Source organism: Macrosteles quadrilineatus, unplaced genomic scaffold, assembly GCF_028750875.1.
Source record: "Macrosteles quadrilineatus isolate MER2022 unplaced genomic scaffold, UCM_ALF_1.0 Scaffold_2__2_contigs__length_208266976, whole genome shotgun sequence".
Lineage (NCBI taxonomy): Eukaryota > Metazoa > Arthropoda > Insecta > Hemiptera > Cicadellidae > Macrosteles > Macrosteles quadrilineatus.
Window position 1 is genome coordinate 65284066 of NW_026542595.1, and position 25415 is coordinate 65309480.

The following is a 25415-nucleotide window of genomic DNA, read 5'->3' on the forward strand; positions in this document are numbered from 1 at the left end:
CGAAATAACAGTCATGATTTTCAATGTCTTAAAAAAAAGAGTCGACTCAAAGATTATGGAACTACTCTTGATGTACATAACAGTTCGAAATAATCAACATTTCTTGTAAATATCTTATCACTTTTCAAAAGCTGATCTTATTTTTTAGTATTTTCTACAAATGTTTCACACTCATAGCCACATTAGGTTGTACAATAACGATTATAAATCAAAAATAAAAATAAAACATTAGTTCTATTTCTTCTACTTGGTGGTGTTCTATGACTTTCCTATGTTTCCATAGTTTGCAAATCGGCTCTTTCAATGATTGCTCAAGAAAAGCAGCACAGTGTTAATTCAGTTTTCTTTTTAGTATGTATGTCAAATGTATTGTCCAGGGTTTCTCTTTTTTCCATTGTAATATTTACGCCAACCCAATTTCAAATCAAATAGTAAATATTTAATTTCAACCAAGTCAGTAAATGTTTGTACCACATGTTTCCTTCAATTGCAACTAAAATATTAACAGCAATTAAATTATCCAGCTTCTCATAATGTAAACAAATATGTTCTTCATAAGGATAACATGGCAACTTTATAAGCCACTGGGGCAGAGCCTAAAGGACTTGTTCAAAAATGTAAGGTCAGTTTGCAAATCTACACACCTAGACGAACATTTTGGTATATAGTATGTGGGGTTAAATCTTAAAACAAAAAAGCCTTATTGGTCACAAAGTTCCATGTAGCGTATTTTAGATAGATAGATAGATGGATAATAGGATAATATACCTTTTTAAACAGCTTAGCACTTTTTTGATTTGTTTTCTACTAACTCTTTCACTATCTTTTTTATAACTTTGTCATTTTTCAAGATTTTTTTTTTAACAAACATTTCCCTCAGCCTAAAACCATGTTTCCTAACTTTCCAGGCCCTGTTAAATACATACCCTGTAAAATGGACTAAACTGTCATACTAGTAAGAGCTTACCATTTATTTTACATCTTATGGTGACACTCTCAGCTAGATCATAGTCTCAGTTGTCTTAAGCTTAGAATTCCCAGATTACATTTCACAATTTTTAAACTTCAGTGCTGCCCCCTTGGTGCAGGTTTTTCAAACCTATGAATAATACACAACTTACCCTTTTCCTGTTCAGCTTTCTTTCTTTTTTTAATTCTTTTTCTTCATCTAAAGGGGTTCTCAAACTTTTCTTTAACTTTTCCCTGCGCTCCTTTTTCTCCACCCTTTCCGAAGTATTTGATGGCACTTCACCGCTTGACACTTTCCGTTCTTCGTGCTTCTGTCGTCAACAAAACATTGTTGAAATGCTCAAAGGTGAGTGGTCCCACTACAACCACTTCTATAACAGACTCAATGCTAAAGAACATTTTTACATTACAGTTCAGAGAAAACATTCAATTGGAATGGCAAGAACAAGACGTGGAAAAAACAATTAAAAATCAATAAATCAGAATAGTTACACTAAGAGGCGGTTTGGGAGCTCGAGGCCATCTAGTACGCGCCTAGTGTTAGACGCGCCTAACTTTAGTCCCCGGACAAGAAACCAGGCTTAGGAGCTCGCGCCTAAGTTGAAATGGTCGTAGATCAAGTATAGTCGCGCCTAAGTTGCAGCGCAGCTAGATGGACATGGAATCGCGGGGATTTCAGGTTTTGACGTTGGCAACGGCCACTGCAGAGCACGTTACCGTTGACCACAACAAACGATGAACAATTGAAGATGGATACAATTTTATCTTGGTATATCAACGGTGGCTAATTAGTAGACTATGGTGTAAGTTTCTGCATTGTACCATTGCAAAAATTTAGTTTTGTAAGATCGTTGATTTACATCTCAATGACGGCTATGTTTTATCTCTGGTACTACACCTTATAAATACGTACAGAGCAACATAGGCTTCTGAAAATCAATATGATTTCTTTCAGAGATCAAAAACATTAGGTAGCCTAATCATTTAACAACGATTACCCTGTGTGTGGAACGGTAACATCTGAAACTCGGTTTCATGCAATAAAAAGCTTCAAAATTAAACAGCAATTGCCCTGTATTTTAAGTAATTAAGTAGTATTTTAAGTAATTGCGGAGGTTATGATAGTGAGAAGCAAATGTATATCTATTAATACTTACAAAGAATTGTTGTCAATTAAAAAAATTTTAAACATGACACTCTTTTATCTAACTTTCCTATAGGGAAGTAGCTATTACCGTAGGTAGCACTTAGTTCCGGGACCGATATAATTTTCCATTTTGATGTCCCTAGAGGCTAAAAACATCCCCTATTCGTTCGTCCCTATTCGTTCAAATGTTTATATATGTATAGCCCATACATAATATACACGTCCATGAACGTGACAACTTGAGTAATATTTGTCTGATTTTTATAAAATTTGGCATGAAAGTGTAAGGCGCGATAAACCTTAATGAGTTCGCGAACCAGCATGAGCAGACCATGGGAACCCCGGGTTTTATGGGATAAAAATAGTTTTTTTCTCAATTTTAACCCCTAAAACATAAATCTTTATCTTTAAAATATTTTAAGGATTATAAAAAACAAATTAGTATCTTAAAATGTTTTGTACGGTTATTGGCTACAGAGACTATTCAAAAAATTGTAAATTTAAAACTCCCATGTGATTGATTCTCATGGAGAATAAGTTAACTGTTGTAGTTTTGTAGTTTATGGATATATTTTGATTAAACTTGGCAAATTTATTTATTTTATATAAAGCTGTTAATATTTTGGTAAAAAACACACTTTATTGCCCTCCCTGTAGTAGCATAACTAAACGTAGGTAGTTTTAGTTACTTGTTAAACCTAAAGCTATTTAAATAAATTTAATTGAAAGTCCTATTAGGTTATTGGATATTCGCTTAGTCTGTAGGTTTTCTGTGGCGGGATTATTGATATACTGTATATATTTTCTTATACTCCAAATAATCTAGGTACTACATTTTGATGTAACTAGCACTTGTCAATGACACTGAACTGAGCTCAATCACAACGCAATAAAAAGAAAACGATTATGACTGTGAGCTATTTGCAGTTTTTTATGTTTTGTTTATTATCTCTTCACTTTTTCGTAGGGGGTTGAGTGGGGGGGGGGTATGTATGCGGTTGCTAATTTTTTCCTAGCTAATAAAATATTTATAATTAAGGTACGGGTGCTTATAACCAAACTCTCAGTTGAAATAAATTCTATTTAGGCTCCATATATTTTTTTAAAGTTAACAGTAAAAACAAAAACAAAATAATATTTCGTTAAATTACTTCCCGCAAGATTTTTTTTATTTTGAACAACAGAAACCTAAAAAAAAACTTTTATCAAATATACTTTGAGGGCAATGAAATTGTTCGGAATTTAATAACTAATTCCAATATAACATTCTTTTACTTAATATGTAAACAATTAACTTGCTAATGGGGTAATACCGGCATGATGTCGACTTAGACCTGCCCCCTGGCAGAACTAAAGTTGGGGACTAAACTCACTAATTTTTATGGCGAAAATATATATCTTAGTCCCGAAATTGGTCTCCCAAACCCACCGAGACTATCTCTTAGGCTGGCGCCTAAGTCTACTTGACTCCCAAACCAACAATATTTAGGCGCGAGATTATCCCTGCACAAGTTAGGCGCGCGCCTAACTGAATCCGAGCTCCCAAACCCGTTTTCTAGGCGGCAGCCTAAATACCGGAAATATCCGGTTCTTAGTCGCGAACTAGCGCTAATACCAAGCTCCCAAACCGCCTATAAATTTAAAACCAAAAAAATATTTTGAAACTGCAATGGATGGAACTAAGGGTGTGTTTATGTCGAAGCTGCGACTAGCGATAAGAGCAGCGATGCGAGCAGCGATGCAAGCTGTGATTATTTCTCTGCTCTCATACTGTGTTTATGTTGGAGCTGAGATAGTAGCGTTGTGTCAAGTGGTTGAAGATGAGTGACTGAAGAAGAAAATTTAGTTTTTTCTTCTTTTTCCATATAGGCCCTACTTTGTATAGAGGGAGAAAGTAATAGACCTTAGATGTTATTGGCTTTTACAATTCAAGGATTAACCAATCATTTTTTTAATAATTTTTCAAAAACCACATTTTTATAATGGGTTTTGAATATTGATATGGTCTTATTTGTTAAGTTCTTTCATCTAATATTTTTTCTTTAGCCTTTTTAGAATTAATTGGAACAGCTGATGATTTTAAAATGATTCATATTGTACAAATAAAACATTCCTTTCTGTTCTTCCTGTAAACATGGTTTAATATTTTTTTCTCTCTAGGTGAAAAAAACGAACCTCTATCACAACAAACCTGTTGTGATGGTTTTTGTCCGATTTCGTAATTATTTCCGCCACTAAACTTTCAATATCCATCTTTGCACGACCAACGACACTAGCTGAGAAAAAGGACTGAAGCATTGTCACAGCTACTATCGCTGGTCGGGACCCAAGAGAGATTTAAAGCGCAGCTCCAAAGTAAACAGACCCATTGAAATACACGCACTAATTGTCTAGGCTCTAATGGCATCGCTGGCTGTAATCATGATGGGTAACCTGATTAAATTTAACATGATTTATAAATAAATAAAGTTAAGTTTCAAAAACTGTAAAACTGCAGTCTAACTGACTACCATAAAAACGGTAACTAGAAATACGGTATGTAAATAATTTTTCAAAACAAATTTATGATCTTAACATAACGTCTTCTAGTATCAATAAATACTAGTTTATGCTCAAAAAGTTAACAGAGAAAATTTGAATCAGCTTACTAAACTAATTTAAATAATGTCTGCAAGTGTTTTGTATCATCAAAACATATCAAGAATCACATTTTTATAATTTTGCAATAGTTTGCAATAGTTGTAACACACAAGAATTTGTTGTTAAACTACTTAATTTGTGATACAGCACTGTTTTCTACTGAAATAAGTTCAAAAAAGTATTATTCACAGTTAGGAAAAACCTTAACTTTTCAGTTATTTTTATTCCAGTTTTACCCCATGAACAGATTTGAATAAATTAGTGCAAACTTAATTTAATATTTTCTAATACTTTAGAGTATTGTCTCTTATTGCACTAATCTTGTAGGTATTGAACTGGATGTTTTAACTGCTAAAACTAAGGTAAGGATCAGCTTAATTTAAATCAACCAAAGTTGAATATTTTTAAAATATTTTAAAGAGACAATCGTGCACACACTGCATAAAATCAAGTTTACATATGGTTTTATTATTCATTTATGTCTTCAGATGACCAAAACCAGAATTTTTTTTGAGCATGAGATTTTTAAACTAGAATTTGTTTAACGGTTTTAACTGTTATCATTTGACAACTGCTATTTTAGTATATATAGCATAAAAATATGATCATGTTTACCATAGGGATGATAAAATGCTGCTTCCTTAAAACATTGGTGTACTCACCATCTGTCTAGAGGTTTGGGAGGCTTGGGCATGGATGGAGGTGGCAAGGGCTCGACATGAGGAGATCCAAACAACCTTCAGTCTTCTTGGGATGAAAGCCCCTGCGGTCTTGAGAAAGATTTTATCTTCAAAATGGAGAACTGACTCCAGAAATCTTCTTCTGTAGATTTGTTTGATCTTTATGCACTCAACTATTGAAGAAGTTTGGGTAATTTTCATTCATGTGATCTGCAGTTTCATTTGGCTTTCGCAATTAAGGTTTATTGTTGAACTTTGAAGCAAAATCTTTCATCGCTATATTTTGTTTTTAAAATACTGTGAATATCTTACTTATAGAGTGACAAAATGAATGGATCCTCAGACATCATCACATATGTTTAAACCATACAAATATTAATAACTCTTCTTTGTGCATTTTTCTTGTTATGTTTTTAAACATTTTCCATTAAAATCAGTTTTTATAAAATTTTGATGGTTTTTCTTGTGTCATTCCACCATCAATATTCATTTAATATACTTTTTTTAAGTACACAACTCTATATCCAAATGTTATAACTTCTCCTTGAACCATCTTTTTACATTCTTTCAGACAAGGTTGATAATTTGTTGATAAAGGGCTCATATTAGTTAATTGACTTGTTTATAAGATATATTTTGCTTGGTATTCCTTAACAAAATATATTTGCTTTCTTATCTGTATAAAGTGTTTAGCTCTAAATATTTCATTTGACTCAAAATCATACGTTTATTTCTGTAAACCTCTTATGGGTTTTTTTACAAATATTTCGTTGTAGCTGTTGAAGTCATTTGTCCATTTGATAATATGTCATAGTTTTTCTTTTGGTTCTCTCTAAACATTGTTTTTTTTGTAGTTCAAAAGTATATCTCTGATTTTATCAAGTTCCAAGCTTACATCCTTTTACCTAATTCTTATTCAGTGACAGCTGCGCTGACGATGGATAAACATCTAAAACTTGTCTTCAATCTTGAAATGAATTTATTAATCGTTAGGGTTTTTTAACGAATATTATTAGGTATGTAAAATTGCCCGGAGAAGAATTTTAGGTTCTCAAAGAACAGAATATATAAAAAACATTCATTCATTAACACGTGAAAAACTACTCCGACTAATCAGGACTTTTTATCTCACTAGGGACCAGCGCATTTAAGGTAGATTTAATTTAATACACACGAATTTAAAGTTTTTTTTTAAATACACAGAGAGTTCCGAGCCACCAAAACACCACAACACCTCCCGCAGACAGGTAAGATAAGACGATGAATCCGATCTTGTTAGAAGACATCGATGCTTACCTTCGAGGAACTGCTGGCTTCAACCTTCTTTCTCTTTGAATCTGAAAAAAATACATATACCTAATATTTTTGAAGGTCAAAGAAGCAAAACAAAACATTGTTTTAAGTCAGGGGTCTCTAACCTTTTTTACTCAAGGGTCACATTGTCAATTTTTGTAGGAAAGGCAGCAATATTTCAAACAAGGCATTGTTTCAAATCAGGGGTCTACAACCTTTTTTACTCAAAAGTCATATTGTCAATTTTTGTAGGAAAGGCAGGGCAGCAATATTTCAGTGCAGATAGTTTGCCATAACCCACAATAACCCACAACTAAGTCATATTATTCTAATCAGTGGTTTTGAAATTTTCTTGCTAATTACTATTTCCTTACATCTAACCGACTGGCTAAATTAAAATTGTTTTTATGTTTGGGGCGAATAGTACTTTAACCTCTTCACTTATATTATTTACGGCTACATAAACTGTAGATATGATATTTATAATTTGTAATAATAAAAGTTGACTTATACTAAAAACATTATAGTGTGGTGAAAACAATATTTGTTCAATAAAGGTAGTGTTAAGTAGGGCTGATGTTTAAAATTTGGCCAAGACCAAGGAATATGTTCTTGATTATGCTGTGACTGCGAAATTAATCACAATTTTGCTGAGAAAACGGAAGACATTCACGATTTCACAGTGACTGTGGAAGATGTTAACAATTTTGCTGCGATCAAGGGGCGCGATGATAATGTCACGAAAAAACAGTAGAAGATGTTCCAGAGTTAGCCATGACTATGGAGGATATTCTTAATTTCGCTGCAACTGCGAAAGACGTTACACTGCTGAAGATGTTCTTGGTATTGTCAAGACTGTGGCAGTTGTTTGCTATTTCGCTGTGACCCCAGAAGACATTCTCAATTTTTAATATGTTTATGATTTTGCTGTGACCACCGAAGATGTTCTTGATTTTGCCGTGACCGCGGACACAATTTCACTTAGGCTATAGAGGACGTTACAATTTTTCCCTGACTGCCAAAGATGTTAATGATTTTTCCTTGATCGCAGAAAACAGTTATGATTTCATTAAAACTGCAGAAAATAATTCAAGAGGTTGGGAAAATCCAGTTTCCGCCCTACAGCCCTTAAGTGCCCATGTTATCGTCAATACCTTTTTGTAGCTGCAGTTAATAAAAACAGCTGATATAGGTAATTTGTATTGCAATCTATGAATTTACTAGCTGTTGTACCCGTGCTTTGCAACGGGAAGAGGACACAAAATAGAAACATTTTTATCTTTACATCTGTTGCATATAATATAGTTACACATCCACCAACGCTTTTAGAAACAAAATTCAACTTTTATGGCCTTAATAGAAACGTTTAAGTTATGACTTTTAAATCTGGTAAGTAGTGGATACCACCATTTTGGGTTTGATTAATTTTAAATCTTGTGTAGGCTGATATGAGAAAAACTGACCAAATCTTAAAACTTTCACATACATGATTTACCTTCATCTCCCTTGGTAACAAATTTTTTTCTTTATTTTTGACATTTTAAATTTCAATTTTGAAGTTACAAAAATGCTAATTTTTAAATATAAATGAACATTTTTTAAATTTTCCTCTTCTTTATATTAAATTACAAATCCTTCCATATTCAGTTTCTTCACTCACAATAAATCATTAGCAACACTAAGTCAGCTGTTATAATCTTTAGAAATATTGTTGTGCCTTATCAATAGTCTTTTGAAATATTAAAGAGACTATATCTGTACTATAAAAAATGTTAAACAGATAATTTAGCATTAACGACAGCAGACAAAACTAATATCATTATCAAAGCAATCAAGGACCAAGGCCAAAACATATGTAATAGCAAATACAGTATAAAATGCTTCATTGCATCTCTGATTCTACTCTACAAAAATATCCACAAACAACTTAATATCATTCCAGTTCTTTTAATCAGTTCCATCGTCTATTGCCTTTACATTTTCACACTTTAAGTAAACATAGTAACAGATATTTCATTGATTTTAGAAACAAAAGAAAACTGCGTACTGCTTAGTTTTATTATATTTTCCTTAGTTTAATTTAATCAGTGATGTGACAAAACACATATAATAAATTTATCAAATAAAGTAAATGTGAACTGAAAGCTATGTTAAGATAAAATAAGAGTAGGGCCTATTTAAATCAACAATATACAATTCAGTTATTGATGATATTATTTGGTTTAATTTAAGCATAGGTTTAGAAAAACACAATAACTAAATTTACCTAAATATACATATAAAAAAACAATGTAATGTGAAAGTTATGTTAAGTTAATCTAACACATGTCAATCAGTTCGAATTTATTTAAAGTAGACTCCAAACTCATATAAAAAATCTATACATTGTAATTTTCTTATTGTTTCCATGAAATTATATCAATAACATTATTTTCATAACACTTAAGACACCTTAAAATCTAAAGTAGAGCCTGAGTTGATGCAGCAATGCTTTTAGAATATTTTTTTTATTTCTATAATCATTGACATAGTTTTTGAATAAATGATCTTTGATAAATCTTTAGATTAAATAAACCAACCACATAATATTGTATGAAATATTATATTAAATTTCATTGGATCAGCTGTCTTAAAATGTGAAATATGCAATTTGGCAGTTCTTCTTGTTTACATTGAAATGTCAAAGCAAATGTAAACATTGCGAGTATTCTCATTGCAGCCATGGAGACCAATCAATATTTACTTTTAAAATCTTCACCCCACAACTTTTAAAGCCAAAGGGGCAAAGCCCATGGTCAGTATCGAAGTGTGAATAGTCCTATAATGGTCCTTGGTATGGTAACTATATTTTTGTAAAATTTAAGCCCAGTTGGTTCAGTAGTTTTTGCACCTATTAGTAATACACATACAGACAGACACCATTAGATTTTTATATAATAGTATAGATAAAAGTGTATTAAAATGTTTTTTATCTAATTAAATCATCTAAAACTTTTTCACATTGATTACCGTACATATCCTTAATTTAGCTAAATAACTTATCTAATAAAATTAATGTTTACTCAAATCCGAGCAAAGCTCCGTCTCCGTGGTACTCATTTATAGAAGAGAGTAAAAAACGCAAAGGTCGTAAGATAAACCCTTGAGGAACACCCATGTTAATATTCCCTGGAGGAGACTTTGATATTAAATAATTTTTCAAAAATACAGTTCTTTGAAACTGGATTTTTAAGTATGATTTAATCTATGCAATTATTACTTTGAAATTTGGTACACATCAAGCTTTTTTTCTAATTCATATTATTTAAAACCAATACTTTTCAAAGCAACCCGATTATGGCCCAAATCAATTTAGGACTCAGACCAAAGTAAAAAAGCCTGGCCAGCACAACCCAAATTTCAAGGGGTTCTGATAGTAAATGGTTATGGGTGTACTAACCTCTGTCTTGGTCGGGTGGGGGATGGTGCAGGGACCCTGAACTGCTATTGGACACTGAGCTGAGCTGACTGTCTTGTGACGGGTAGTAGTTGGAGTAGGAACCTCTAGTCGTCAACTCTCCATCTTTACTGAGTGGCATCTCTGTGAATCTGTCCTCCTGTACACAACACAACTACTTGCATAACTTAACAGTTCATAAGTGATTGGATAGGTTAATGCAAAATTAAATCAGGCCCGCCAATCTCTAAAAAAAAATCAGAACTAATGCCCCAATGGTCTTTACTGTTGAACTGTGCATAACTGTTTTATGGTGTACCTGGGAAAATATCACACATGCAATATAGATAATATGTTGTTGGAATAGGACTGGTCTAATTTTAATTGTAACGCCATACACTGTTTGCACATTTACAGCTCTGAAAACTATGTAGTTATTAAAATTATGTGGTTACATAGAATGGTCAAAACAACTCTACACCTTATTCTACAATTAAACGGCAGCAAATTTATATATTTTCAAAAACTTCTAAAAAGAACTATCCGAGACAAGAGTGCTTAAAATTGAAAAAATTGTGGCCATTAGTTCTATTTGTGTTATAAGAGTTATGCATTTAGCTTTACAAATAAATCTTTTTCAGTTGCTTTTCTTGGTCCAGGGTGTCCACAAGGCCAACCCAGGGTGTCTACTACATTCTGGATAACAAATTCATGGAAAATTCCCGTACATTTAAGGACACTTTGCTGTAACCTTTGTCGGTGTCATTACCGAATAATTTTCCTGATTTGTCAAACTGTATTAATCTTCTTATTCACTGTAGTTGTACCAGAGAGAAAAGTAAATAATAATAGATAAGAGTTAAATTTCAAAATAGAAATTTATTGAAAGTAAACAAACATAGGCCTACCTATACTTTAGGTAAAGCTTTTTAGTGTGGTGGCTTAGCAAAATGATCGTGACCTGATGGATTAAAGCTGCAGCTTTTGCACATTTCTTCCATACCCTAAATACAAACAATTTATGGGGGGGTGCCCGATTTTTAGGTCCGCCATCTTGAAATACGACGCCATCTTTGTTTTCTTTAGAGGAATTGAACTATTCATAGAAAATGGCCTAAAATCACCCAAAAGGACACATTTACGCCATTTTGTATACAACATGTTTTGTTCACAATTAAATTTGCTATAAAATGAGATAAAAACCTTTTCGATAACTTAAATAGTCTTGAAGATATAAACTGTTAAAGTTGAAAATTTGATATATTCCTCTAAGCTACATATAGTTTTTGCTATATATCACCCAAACGGTCAACGGTACGTATCTGTTATTATCATATATTTTATTTGTAATTAAATTTGCTACAAAATGAGATGAAAATCTCTAAATTAACTTAAATAGTTCGGAAGATATAAACCGTTAAAGTTATAAGCTTCTTTAATTTCTGTATGCAATAGGTCGGTGTTTCTTAAAAGTCCCCGCGCTTTGTTTTTTCTGCACGTATTGCGTCAGAAGACTGCAGATTCACACATCAATACTGGACCTAAAATAGTACTTTTTAAAGTACTTCTTGACTTTTTTCACCCAAGGGGGGTCGGCCCACAAGGAGTAAGTTGAAAATCTTAAATAAAAGCATAGGCCATGATAGATATCACATTAAAGAGATTTTCCTGTAGAACGCGTTACCACAAACTGCACTTTAAAAGGACAAGTGGGTCAAAAGTTATACAATTTTATAGTTTTGCTTATTTATTTATTAATTAACGGTCTACACCATTTCATCTCATTGCATAACATATAACATACGTAACGGAACTTAACAACAAGGATCATACATATTAAACAATAGTGTTAACAAGCAAAACAATGATCAACAAGAATAAATGTATAACAAACTTATCAAGAATTGAATAAAAAAGATGTCAATAAACCTGGAATTCCATAAATTGATCGGTTTAAAGTGATGATATTAAAAAATTCTATCAACATGCATCAACATTTTAATAAATATGAAAGCAAACAAGAAATGCAATAACAAACTGGATCATAGGACCACTCTACTGTATTATGGACCACCAAGGATTATGAGAAACAAGCAAGCAGCCTTTCCTAAAAGTAATAAAACTTGAGGAGAAAAATTCGAGAATTTTAGGAATACTGTTTCCCAAACGATGTAGTCCTGGTAGCGTGCTGTTGTAGGCATATGCTGTAGAATGATATCCCCTTTCAAATAGGTCCTGAGATCAGGATGGTCTGGAGCAGCGATAATTTACCCTGCTCAGCAGATCAGGAGAGTCAAGTTCTGCAATGAGATTCTTCCTCAGGAAAACCAGGTCAGTAATACGCCTTCGAGAACTCAAGTGGTTTAGCCGAAGATGCTGTCGAAGATCCTCAAATGGGTAAAACCCTGAATGGGTATCCCAGACGAAGTCCTACGATTCTAAAACAAGAGCTGCACTCTTTCGATGTCCTGTGAACGACCAACTGTATAAATTGGGACCATACAGGAGAACTATATTCCAACAAGGAGAGCACAACCCACACAGAGAACCCATTTCTGGATAATCTCAGAATGAAACCAAGGTCTGAGTTTGCTTTCCTTGTTAACCTGTTATCTTGATCATCAGGGTTGAGATATGATGTAATTGATACTCCAAGGTCGTTGACCGAGGTGGATCTAACAAGTGCATTCCCATTTATTGAATAGTTTAAAAGAGAGGTTGTTGAGGTCCTGTTGAATGGAACTATCATCCACTTTAATTCATTCAAAAGCATTCCATTTTGCATAAACCACATTGAAATTCCATTGATGTCCTGCTGGAGGCATTTCGATTCTGAGAAAACTTTTTACATGATTTTCGTTTGGGCAGAGATAAAATTGTTCGCACAGCCCACTTTTGGAATTTAAATAGAAATTTATTTTTTTAAATTTCATAGTCTCATATAGGTATAGCATACGCTATAGGAATAGGCTATATCATACGCTAAATGAGGATATATTAGTCCGTAATATACGGATATTAGAATTTCGAAGGTAGATGTGTTCTTTAAACTACGTAGAACAAAAATTCCAGAACTGACTTTTGTTGAAACCTGCTTAATGTGATCTGAGAAATCAAAATGTTTATACAGTGTCAGTCCCAGAAACCTAACACTGTTAGTTGGATGAACTGTGTCATCCAGAATTAGGCTGAATCTATTAGAGAGTCTCTTTGAAATATAAAAGTGCAAAAGTTGGGTTTTTTCGGCGTTGACGGAGAGAAAGTTGGAATCAAACCACTCGATTAAGCTACTTGTTTCCCAAAAGGTAGTGAGCTCCAAGCTTTCGATGGTGAGGCTGGAAATGGAGAGTGAGGTGTCATCAGAAAATAGTGTTGGTTTGGCGGTTGATATGCAAGATGGAAGGGTGTTAATGAAGAGCAGGAATAGGATAGGTCCTAAAACAGAGCCCTGAGGCACCTCTCTCAAAATGGTGGTCTTATCAGAGGAATAGGAGCGAATGAACCCGGTTGTCAAGAATCTTTGACAACGTCAGCCATATATTAATGAATATTGAATATAAAATTGGTCCCAGTAGAGATAGATCCTTGAGGTACACCAAAAAAAGCTTCAATCTTACAAGACTTCGCTCCAGCAAATTTCATTGTTAAAAAGTGATTCCACAAATAGTCCTCAAATCATACAAGTATGATTCAGTGATCCCAATCCACCAAGCTTTGCCACGAGATAAGTGTGACTTACACGGTCGAAAGCCTTGGATAGGTCCAAATTGACAGAATCGACCTTATGGTTACGAGAAAAGGCTTGCATTATGTCATCCTGGTACGGAACCAAATTGGTCAAGGTAGTTCGCCCTTTATTGAAGCCATGTTGATAGGACACGATGACATTGTTCAAAGAAAAAGAGAGTCCATGAAGTAGAATTGCTGGAAATATATTAGCCAATGTAGGTTGTACCACCACTGGACGATAACTTTTGACAAATGGGTCACCTTCCTTGAAAATTGGTAGCACATTACCATTTTTAAGACCCCTAGGGAACTTTCCAAGCTTCATCAAGATGAGATGAAATGGTGTTGACCATTAATAAATAAATAAGCAAAACTATAAAATTGTATAACTTTTGACCCACTTGTCCTTTTAAAGTGCAGTTTGTGGTAACGCGTTCTACAGGTAAATCTCTTTAATTTAATATGCATCATGGCCTATGCTTTTATTTAAGATTTTCAACTTACTCCTTGTGGCCCGACCCCCCTTGGGCGAAAAAAGTCAAGAAGTACTTTAAAAAGTACTATTTTAGGTCCAGTATTGATGTGTGAATCTGCAGTCTTCTGACGCAATACGTGCAGAAAAAACAAAGCGCGGGGACTTTTAAGAAACACCGACCTATTGCATACAGAAATTAAACAAGCTTATAACTTTAACGCTTTATACCTTCCGAACTACTTAAGGTTATTTAGAGATTTTCATCTCATTTTGTAGCAAATTTAATTACGAATAAAATATATAATAATAACAGATACGTACCGCTGACCGTTTGGGTGATATATAGCAAAAACTACATGTAGCTTAGAGGAATATATCAAATTTTCAACTTTAACAGTTTATATCTTCAAGACTATTTAAGTTATCGAAAAGGTTTTTATCTCATTTTATAGCAAATTTAATTGTGAACAAAACATGTTATATACAAAATGGCGTAAATGTGTCCTTTTGGGTGATTTTAGGCCATTTTCTATGAATAGTTCAATTCCTCTAAAGAAAACAAAGATGGCGTCGTATTTCAAGATGGCGGACCTAAAAATCGGGCACCCCCCCATAAATTGTTTGTATTTAGGGTATGGAAGAATGTGCAAAAGCTGCAGCTTTAATCCATCAGGTCACGATCCTTGCCGATATTGTCTCTAAGCCACCACACTATTTATAGTGTAACAGAGAAACGCAATCATTGTCTCCTGCGATAGCGACAAATATCTCCATCGGTCACGGAAACATCATAACATAGCTTATCCGATCCAGGCGGATTAATTTGGCATGATTCGCCCTGGCACAACGTTAGGTTCTCGACTACTTTTGAAAAAAAAATCTTTAATGCATATTGTTACTCAGTTCTTAGTACAAAATCAAGGTATGGTAAGCGGCTACCAATAAGCACAGAGTAAGATTATTGTATTTTCATTTGCAAAGTTAATATCGACACATTGCAATCATTAGTTGTTTATCTTAGGCTCAATTACATTTTCTTAATATATTTTACAGGTCTTTCAAGAATCAAAATACCCAGGCCTAGACCTAATTATTTAGGAGGGCCTATATTTTTAAACTGAGTAACAATGAGGTTATAATAGCAGCAAAGTCACTATCATCATTCTACATCATAAGATTTAGATTGCTTAAAGCATACAACTCAATAAATAAATATGGGAAACAAAAAACATTGAAACCTGAATAGCCAACAATATAAGACAGAGATACAGAAAATGCAATGACATAATTTGAAACCAAGTAGGCCTACATAGCGATAAAACATTAATGCAAACAACAATGCTTGTGGTTTAGTCAATTGAAAGATAAAATATCTATAAAAAAGGGTTTAACTTACAAAATAAGACTGTAGATTATTTACATGTTTAATATGAAACCATAAACAGTTTTATGATGGCACTAGGTAATGGCCGCGGCAAAATTGAATCTTCAAGACGAAAGTACAAGTAAGAAGTAAAATTTAACAGCCATTATAAAACTATTATTTTCATGATAAAATAGGTTTGGGGTCTAATAATAATTACCCTAGTAATAAATAAAGAAGTTGTAAAGGAATAAAAGTGATACAACTTTTATGAGCTAGCTGCTGAGTCAACAGTTCTTGGAAGTACTTGACTTGACACTTGATTGTAGTGATAAAATATTAATGGGTTTGAGATTGCTAATGGGATTTTTATTGCATAATTACTCTAGTAATAAATTATGAAAATGTAAACAAACATCTGATAAACCTTTTATGTGCTTCTAACCAACTAGTGACCAATAAAATTATGACCCATTAAAAATTTAAGGACATAGTCTGGCATTAAGGACAATTCCAGTACATTTCATGCCCAGTAAAAAATTTAGTACAATTCCCGGTTTTCCCGGATTTCCCGGTTGGTAGACACCCTGCCAACCAGAAAAAATCATGAGTAATTCATGAGTAAAAAAAATCCAGGTAGTTCAGGTTGTACTTTTCATACTAAACTTTCCAGCGTGTTTTGCACCAACTCCCACAATGCTGTTTTAGCGCTAACACAGCTCGCTATTTTATTTAGTTTATCGGAAAAAGCATTCTCAGTTAAAGAAACAAAATTTATGATCACTGTAATATTGCCTGACACAATTCCATTCAATTTTTATATATTACTGATTAAAAAATCCAAAAATTAAATCTAATCCTTAAACCTGTAATTTATCAATAACTTCTTGAAAATAGTGATATGTCGATATCAAAATTTATTGAATTTCCGTACGGACACCTAAAGAATAGATTTTTAATATAATGATAACTTCAATTTTACCAAATTTTCTGTAAGGTACTACACCAACCCCTGTCTTTATGTACTTTCATATAGTATGTAATTTTAAGCGGCCTACACACTACACGTGCATTGCACGCCGTGCAAGCACGTCGTGCCAAAAACTGACAAAACGTGCAAGTGTGTGGTGAACACCGTGCAAGCACGGCGTGCATTGGCATGGCACGGTGGAAATCAAAACGAGTTTGATTTTCGGCGTGCCGTGCCAAAGCACGCCGTTCCAACGTGCTAGTGTGTAGGCGATCCCCGTGCCACGTGCTGGTAGTTCAACCACTTTTGACAGGATTTGGCCCTATAATAGTACTTTCTTATTAGTGAATCAACGGCATTTTGTCTTCGCCATTTGCAACACAGATTAAATACGCACATAGTGGCGTCCCCATTTTAAATAATTGATAATTATTGATAATTGATAATTTATAATTATTGATAACTGATAATTGATAATTTGCACGACCATCGAGATTATAACATAATGGATCGCGCGCTGTATGTGATGCGTGACCCGAGACGCAGTCATAGATCTCTATATAATAATATCATATGTATATATAATATACTATCATATGTATATATAATATACATCCTCCACCACAGTATTGTGAACCAAGTGCCCTGCCGGCGTATATCTGTACGGCAGCGAGGTGCAAGGTCTGGACTAACCTAGGCACTTAAGGCGGCTTAGTGCTGCTGCCTTGTGTCTATTTTTAATGATTAATCAATAATGTCTTTGAAAAACACGTGTGTGTTCTGCATTTCATTTGTACGAACAGACGATGTAATTTAGCACATTGCAGGCTACACTGGAGATCAAGTGTGTGGGCAAAATGTGCCGTGCAAAGCACGTCGTGCCAATATAAAAAATGGCACGGCGTGCAATGCACGTGTAGTGTGTAGGCCGCTTTAGAGTTGGTTTGTTTTTCATGTGGCCTATTCACTGTTTCTGAAAGAAAAAAAAAACTGTTCCACAGCAAAAACGTGGTGCTCAACCGTCCACTGTGCCATCTCATGACAAATTTGATACTATGGTCGACTTACAGAGGGCTAGCAGTGGACCCGACCCTCTCCCCCTACTAGTACTACACAGTTCAAATCCAATCATCCTTTTTCCGCCACCCTGTATGAAATTAATTAAAAATGACAGAGGAACTTACATAAAACCATTGACTACTGTGCTGGTGTCAATGCCCTTACCCTGTATCTGTCGGAAGATCTTTCTCTTGAAGTTCTCTCCTCGGCTGACTTTTCCTCTGCTCTCTTTTTTGCTTCCTCTCGTCTAGCTTCTTCTCTCCTTTCTTCCTTTCTTATTTGTTTTTCTCTTTCTAGCAGTTCTTTTTCCCTGGCCTTCTCTGACTTATCCTTTGTAGATTTCCTAGTTATGAAATTTCCAGGTACTAAATTTACAGTAGTTAAACAATAAATACATTTCACAGCTAATTATAGAAACTGTAACATTCTTATCTAACTAATAAGCTACACGTGTCTTCTTAACAACCACATCTTTTTTGACTTAAAAGTTGTTTTATTTATTTTTTATTACTTTAAAAAATTATGTTTTATAAAACATTATCTTATAAGCAAGTTTTCCCATAGGGAAGTACCTATTACCATAGGTGATAGTTATAACAACTCCTCCAGTAAACAACCATTTTCAAAACTACTAACTTAATATACTACTATTCAGTAGGAGAGTTCAAAACTTGATGCTGAGCATTAGGATGAAAAGATAATACTCTTAAAACTTGGCTCCACGGTAAGGGTATAGATGAATATGTAACTATTCCATCAATTTATAAATGAATAAAGTTTTCCTAGAGAGTATCCACATTTATTAACACTTGTAATAATATTATAAGAATAAAAAAACACTAAAAAAAAGGTGATAAGGGTGATTATTACAAAAACTTAATTTACTCCTTAATCAAACAATATTGTAAACGGCATCCATTATTAACATGGATGAGAGTTGATAACTATACACTTTTTGTAACTTATTTGTTTTAATTTTATCTAAAAATAAACCATACCATAATTTTATTAAACCCAATACAGAAAACACCATATCAATTGGTTTTGTAAGAAGTGTTTAAAGTTCTTACTGTGCAGAGCCAGAAGTCTCAGTCTTCACTGGGGACAGAGAGCCTACAGAAGACCTGTTCATCTTCTTCTCCCTGCTACTCTCCTTCACAGTGGACGACACAACCGCAACAGGTGTTTTATCTATCAAATAAAACAATACGTTATATGATTAAATTTTTTTGTAGGCAAAACTACAAAAGATATAAAAATGTATTCACTTTGGTTAATAGTTCTAATTGCCTAACTTAAACAGGAACTTCAGGTTTGTATAAAGAATTAAATTAAAAATTGTATTCCTATAATAGTTTTCCACTTTCAGCATGATTCTGAAAATATGAAACACCAAATATATTTTATGGTAAAAAAATAATATTGGCAAAAACTAAGAGTAACTAAAATACCCTGCCACAGCAAACCTGCAGACTAAGCGGAATTTCAGAATAATTAAAAACATCTTGATATAAAATAAAATAACAAAAACCTTTTTTGTTTGAAAAAGTTTTTTTTTTCACTTAAGAATTCAGTAAATTTCTACAAAGTTGTTTTACAGTTACCTGACTTGAGATCTCCATTGAGGTTTCTAGTAAAGGACCCTCCTCCTCCTCCCACCAAAGACGTCTGGTTCTGAGGCGTTGACTCAGCTTTGGGCTCTGCGGCCTTGGGTGGTGCCTGCAAGCAACAGGTTCCTAACATTTAATTCCAGTAATTAAAATATATTAAATTGTAGCTTTTGAGACCTTTTGTTATATAAAATTTCCAATATGAACTTCCAAATATGATAGAAACCGACAGAGCTCTTTGCCCATAATGCACAAATCATGGAGTTAACTGTGACGCTTAGCGCCACTATTTTATATAGTGCAACAGAACTAAATCGCTGGCCTTGCGATCGGTGCGCCTCCTTCGGTCTGCCGCTTGCCTTTTTTTGAGAAACGTCAAGGAGCTACGGAATCGAGATTTCCTCCGTCTTGTCTCTTGCCGCCTACCGTTGGAAAACCTGCCGAACGCCCTTTCTCATCTCTCCATGCCCTTCTTAAATCAGGATAAGTCGTTAATTATTAAGTAGTGTTAGGATTAAGATGACAGGCTAGTTTAATTATTTAAGGGGGAGCCGGCAGGCTTTCGCCCCATTCACAGAAATGTAAATTCCAAAATTATGATTACCTCGCTTAACGAGGTAATCATTCCTAGACATGCAATAGTCACCACGTTGAAGGTTTAAGTATTAAATCACCTTTTGAGTCCAAATTGGTTCAATAAGGAGTTAGGGAACGCAATTGACCTATTTTATCGTCATCTCAATTTTACAGTATTTAGCAGTTTAGTTTGGAATGTTAGCTATAGTTCCTTTTCTAGTTAAATTATAAGTAATCAAAGCTGGCTTGGCCTGCTTCTGGTCTGGGTAAAGATTTCCGCCCTCTGGTTCCCCCAACAACGTTTCCTATTAAATTGTCATTTTAAGATGGTAGTAGAGGATAGCACGTTCTTAATTGCACCATGCTAGGGTCCTCCAGGCCTTAGCACCCAAAACAGCCAATTACCTACACATTTCACTTAATTACAATGAATACATCACATCACCACAGAATTCATAACCTAGTTTCCGCCCCGGTTCCACCAGAAGGCTACATCTATTATTATATTATTAAAGTGATACAATCAAATTTTATGTAAATGGTTAAGGCCATTTACCAAATAAAAATATAGGCACATGGCATATCAAAATGAAGCTCAGAGTGTGTAGATTTGCCGAAAAGTATTGATATGGAATTACTCCCTAAGGGCTCTGCCCCACAGGCTGATTTCCAAAGGGCTACGCCTTGCATGTTTTGGAAGTTAACGTTATTCGATTAATTTAGTGAACAACAGCTGGTCAATGTAATTGACAATATAGTTTGTTTACATTTTTGTTTACTTATTTTATTATTTACTTTTATGTTCTTTAAAGAGGTGCGGTGAATGGAAAGTGAAACTATTTGTAGCTGTTTGATACACGTGAGTGATTAAAGGTGATCGAAACACGATGAATATGAGATTAACAAACCATGTATATTGTTCGTTCCAAGAGGTTGTCACCGATATTTAACAGGTTGCCATTTCATTGAAAAGTATTAAAGTATTCAAGACGTCGTGGAAGAGAGCGGCGAGTTCAGGTACAACCGTACCCACCTCGGCCACCTCAGGACGTAAGGTATGAAGGTTCTACTGCTTTTAACATCCTTTGAGATGACAATTTCTCGAACTTGGGCCCTTTGAATGAAATATAAAGTCAAAGTTGATTAAATTAACTTAATGGTGGCTTCTGTACACCCGTGAATTCGCGGGTAGAACCTCTAATAACTAACCTCTAGTAACTAATAATTTAACATGACAAACACTGTCAAATGCTTTAATCCAAAAGCGAACTTATAACATAATTGGTCTTATGGATGTTTTTAAACACATTTTCAATAAATGACATAGAGCTGTAACTGTAGATACATTCCTCATAGTACCCTTTTTAAAGATTTAGAGAGTGAGCTCATCATCATCGTCATTTGCTGTTACGGAAACGTCATCGTCGTCGTCCGAAATTGCGGCAAAATCATGAACTTTTCCTGTAGACACCATCGTGTTCTCCCGTGGTCACGGAAATGTCACCTTCGTCTTCCACTGACCGTAAATGTCATCGTCAGTGGCAGAAACATGAACGATTCGCGCGACTGTGTAGGCGTCATCATCGTCTCCCGCGGTCACGGAAACGTTGTTGTCGTCTCCCGGGTTCGCAGCAATAGCGGTAATTTTGCGATCGCGGGGGCAAGACGGGTATCGGTATTGACTTTTGACAATCAATTCTCGATAATGATACCAACGGCCAAGTATCGGTGGCATCAAGAATTGAAATATCCCTATTCAATACTATAATTTACCTAATAAAGTGATTAAAATTACTTAAATTACAGTATGTTTTTTTTGCAATGGCAAGTCTCCATTAATTAAGGAACTTTTGCAATCAAGACATAAGATTAAGATTAAGACATAACCTCAAACTCTACAAACGGAGCTGGCAGTTTACCATAGTTTCTAGAAATATCGCAGATTAGCTGAGAAAAGGATACGTAATGTAGAGTAAGAGGTTAGTTCATTAGCTGCACTCTGCACTGTGATTGGTTCAAAATGACATCATCTGTATTTCATGCAGTGTTGCTGCTTTCATTTCCAAACGAGTCACTCAATATTAACGTAACTACCAACTTACTTTTCAACTGTTGAATTTCAAAAATACCAAATCCTGTTGTTGGTTGAGTTGAGTGTTGACGATTACCTAAACTCTCAACCATTTTAAAAATAGGGCCCCTGACCCCAACACATAAAAAAGGCGACCAACAAACAACTACAAATTACTTATCAGTGGCTTTTGAGACCAGGTAGAAAAATCAGTGATTGCAATGAACAGTGGACTCATGAACGTCAGCTGGAGCTCACCTTGGGGTCGCTGACCTGATGGAAGTCTGCCTCTCGCATGATGTAGGGCGCACGGGCCTTCAACATGCCCCCGTAGCTCTGAGCCAAGGTGAACAGGTCCTGTCTATTAACCTTCTCATCCTCCTTGATCTTATCAATCTTCTTCTCGATGCATATTGAGAGCTTGGAAAGTACGGGGAAGTGCGGCAGGATATTTGTCAAGATTATCAAAGAGTTTCGAATCTGTACATAATCTTTCGACTCCAGACATACAACTATGGCCTGCAGACAAATTTCAAAACACAAAAGCTTGATTAGCAAAGAAGTATCATTTAAAATTTGTTGTTCGGATATGAAGGAGCTAAAGTATATTAGGCCTACATAATTACAGAGTATAAACTATTGATAGCATAAATAGCCTATTATATGATTAGTAACAGGGGTCCAAGCATTGCTCGTGGTGTTAACTTTTTAGGAGACATTAACAAAATAAACATAGGCCTACAAAACATTTACAATTGCCGTAATTTTATCAAGTACAGTGCAAAATATGTAAAAATATATATATATATATAAAATCAAATTTTTTTTCATGCTCTTGTATTGGTGTTATTTGTACAACATTTTGTGCACGACCCTGTCCTCTCAAGTAAATGAAAACTATTGATGTGTCGATTCCAAAAATATTCGATTCCGATTCCATTATGTTAAAAACATTGTCGTGTAGACATCGTCATTGTCTCTCATGGTCACAGCAAAACCCTGAAAAACCCATGTGGTAACAAAAAAGCATTGTCTCCTGCAATCGCGGGAAAACTCACATCATATTGCCGCAACCATTTAGACATTGTCATTGTCTCCTGCGCTCACTACAAAACCCCGAATAACCCGCGTGGTAACGGAACATCATTGTCTTCCTTTATCACAACAAAATTCTGTGTAACCAGAACTTTTAAAATGATTCCACCTCTTTCAGTGATAAAGGAAGCTTATTAATATAATTTGAGACCCATATAAAAGTACTTTTTTAAGCAGCAGATTAATTTATGGGGTACTGTAACACAGAGCTCATGGGCTGTATTGGTAGTTATAGTTCGGCCGCTTAGAAAGCGACCTCCTCCAGCATTGGTTTAGCATTAGCGCACAGGTTGTTTCTAAGCGGCCGAACTATAGTTACTTTTTCTTAAAAAATAGCCATTTTTTTTACAAAGATTGAAGCTTGTTGAATATACAGAATGAATAAAAAGTCAAGACCCCCACACCTAATATTTTTTTAAGTATGTATACGGAGATATACTTTTGGTGGTTGTGCAATCTTAGCAGGAAGTTTCATTTTATGACTTTGAAAATTTTGTGTCCCCCAAAAATAAATTTATTTTTGGGGAAAACTCAAAATTTTTAAATGTAAACCCCCCTTCAAGTGACTCCTCATTTAGAAGTGTTCACTTAACTTAAAACAAGAGTTTGCAATCTCTTCTCTATCCAAAATGGTACCCCCTCAAAAGTTTAATGACGTCTACTCTGACATTAATTTTCTTGTGTAAAAAAAGTAATTTTCCCTTCCATCTAATTTGTTCCTAAGTAAATATTACTTATGATTTATTGTGATTTATCTCTAAGGTGGTCATGTAGCCTTGGCAGGAAGTATCATGTTATGTACTGGTATTTCCAATATCTATCATATTACAATTTTCAACAACGTTATGACCTAATATTATTATAATTATTTGTGAGTATAGACTTTATTAGTAACCTTAAATTTTAAAATAAGACAATTTGTGATTTGTACCTATAGATACCATAACGTATTGAAGGTACAGTATGTTGTCGAATCAAATCTTGCTTCAAAATATAACAGTCCTCACATGAAGTAAGTTACAGTTTTAAAATTAAAAAGTTTTTTAAATGTGTACAACTGTTGAATGAGTAGAGAGAAAAATTGTGTTTAGATAAGTGTTTTAAGGGGGAAAACCAAAAAACCAAAAACCGACAACCAATAAAAAAACAACAACAACAACAAACTGATAAAATCTGCAACCGACCCTTTATGGTTTTGAAAATTTAGAACTAATTAACTTTCACATATTATTTATTAACCCTCATTCATAGACATACCTTAGTGATCTTGTAGTGCCACTTGTGACAGACGTGGCGATAGTTCTCATAGCCAACATGGTCGTTGTTCTCAGAACACTGGTTACTTACACGGAACTTGGTGACAAAGCCTGGGTAGCTGGCACATTCCTGCACAACACAAACACACGACGATTAGAAGAGAGGATCAGATATTGGACATAATGTGTCATATAGAGACTGATTGTTCTTTATGCAATTTGGTGACAGAGCCTGGGGAGCTGCCACATTCTTGAACAACACAAATACATTTATATCTACTTTGTTTATATATTGATAAAGGTTTTGCATTTTGTTTACACAACTGACTGAATTGAACCAAAGAGAATATTGTAAAACTTACTCGTAGAGTTGTGTTTTGTTTCTATAATCAATGATGGTAGCTGTTTTCTTTCTACAGTATAGATTTAATGTCTATGCCCTCTTTTCTAAGCTCAAGTAAAGCTAGTTAAGGATAAATAAGTACATAACAGATTGAGTGAAACAGTATTCTGATACAAACCTCTTCAAAGATTTCTTTTTTCGAATGCCACCTCATAACAGTTTCAAGCATTGCACACAAGAAACGTCCGTAGCGGTTAGCCTCATTCTCTGTACATGAGGTCACTGAGTAGGTGATATCGCAAAACAACTGCAAAAAATAATATGAAACATAAAATGATTTGTTGTAAAATGAATTGTAAAACATACTTTACATTTGAAATGTCAGTTTACTGCTGATTCTAATATCTGTTTGTACAGGGAACTGCTGTTCACAGTTGTTGGACTAGAGCAAGAGATTGTACTACGTGTTTAAGTTTCCCTTCCCAATAAGACACTGGACTTCTCAACAACTCATCTTGTGCTTATTACTTTTATGTTTTAGTAGGGACGTGTCGATTCTAGATACAACCAATACTTGTCCGTTCGTATCGATCGTAAAAAGTCAATTCTGACACCAATACCATAGATGTCTGCGAGTAATTTTATCTAATTAGCCAGGGTAGTATACTGGTCGGACCCAGAGAGCCATTTTCAAAGTAAGGCA

At 34.5% G+C, this 25415-nt stretch overlaps 1 protein-coding gene across 1 annotated transcript in view; it reads right to left on the reverse strand.

The window, feature by feature from the left end:
- Positions 1 to 25415, reverse strand: part of LOC128983889 (THO complex subunit 2) — an 84635-nt gene that overhangs the window by 7671 nt on the left and 51549 nt on the right. Inside the window, exons 22-30 of the mRNA XM_054403143.1 lie at positions 24891 to 25019; positions 24371 to 24499; positions 22277 to 22537; positions 19366 to 19480; positions 18832 to 18952; positions 17927 to 18104; positions 10169 to 10325; positions 6733 to 6773; positions 1122 to 1280 (exon numbers count right to left, since the gene is read on the reverse strand). Of these exons, the coding sequence (XP_054259118.1) occupies positions 1122 to 1280; positions 6733 to 6773; positions 10169 to 10325; positions 17927 to 18104; positions 18832 to 18952; positions 19366 to 19480; positions 22277 to 22537; positions 24371 to 24499; positions 24891 to 25019 (1290 nt within the window). The remainder of the gene's footprint in view (positions 1 to 1121; positions 1281 to 6732; positions 6774 to 10168; positions 10326 to 17926; positions 18105 to 18831; positions 18953 to 19365; positions 19481 to 22276; positions 22538 to 24370; positions 24500 to 24890; positions 25020 to 25415) is intronic.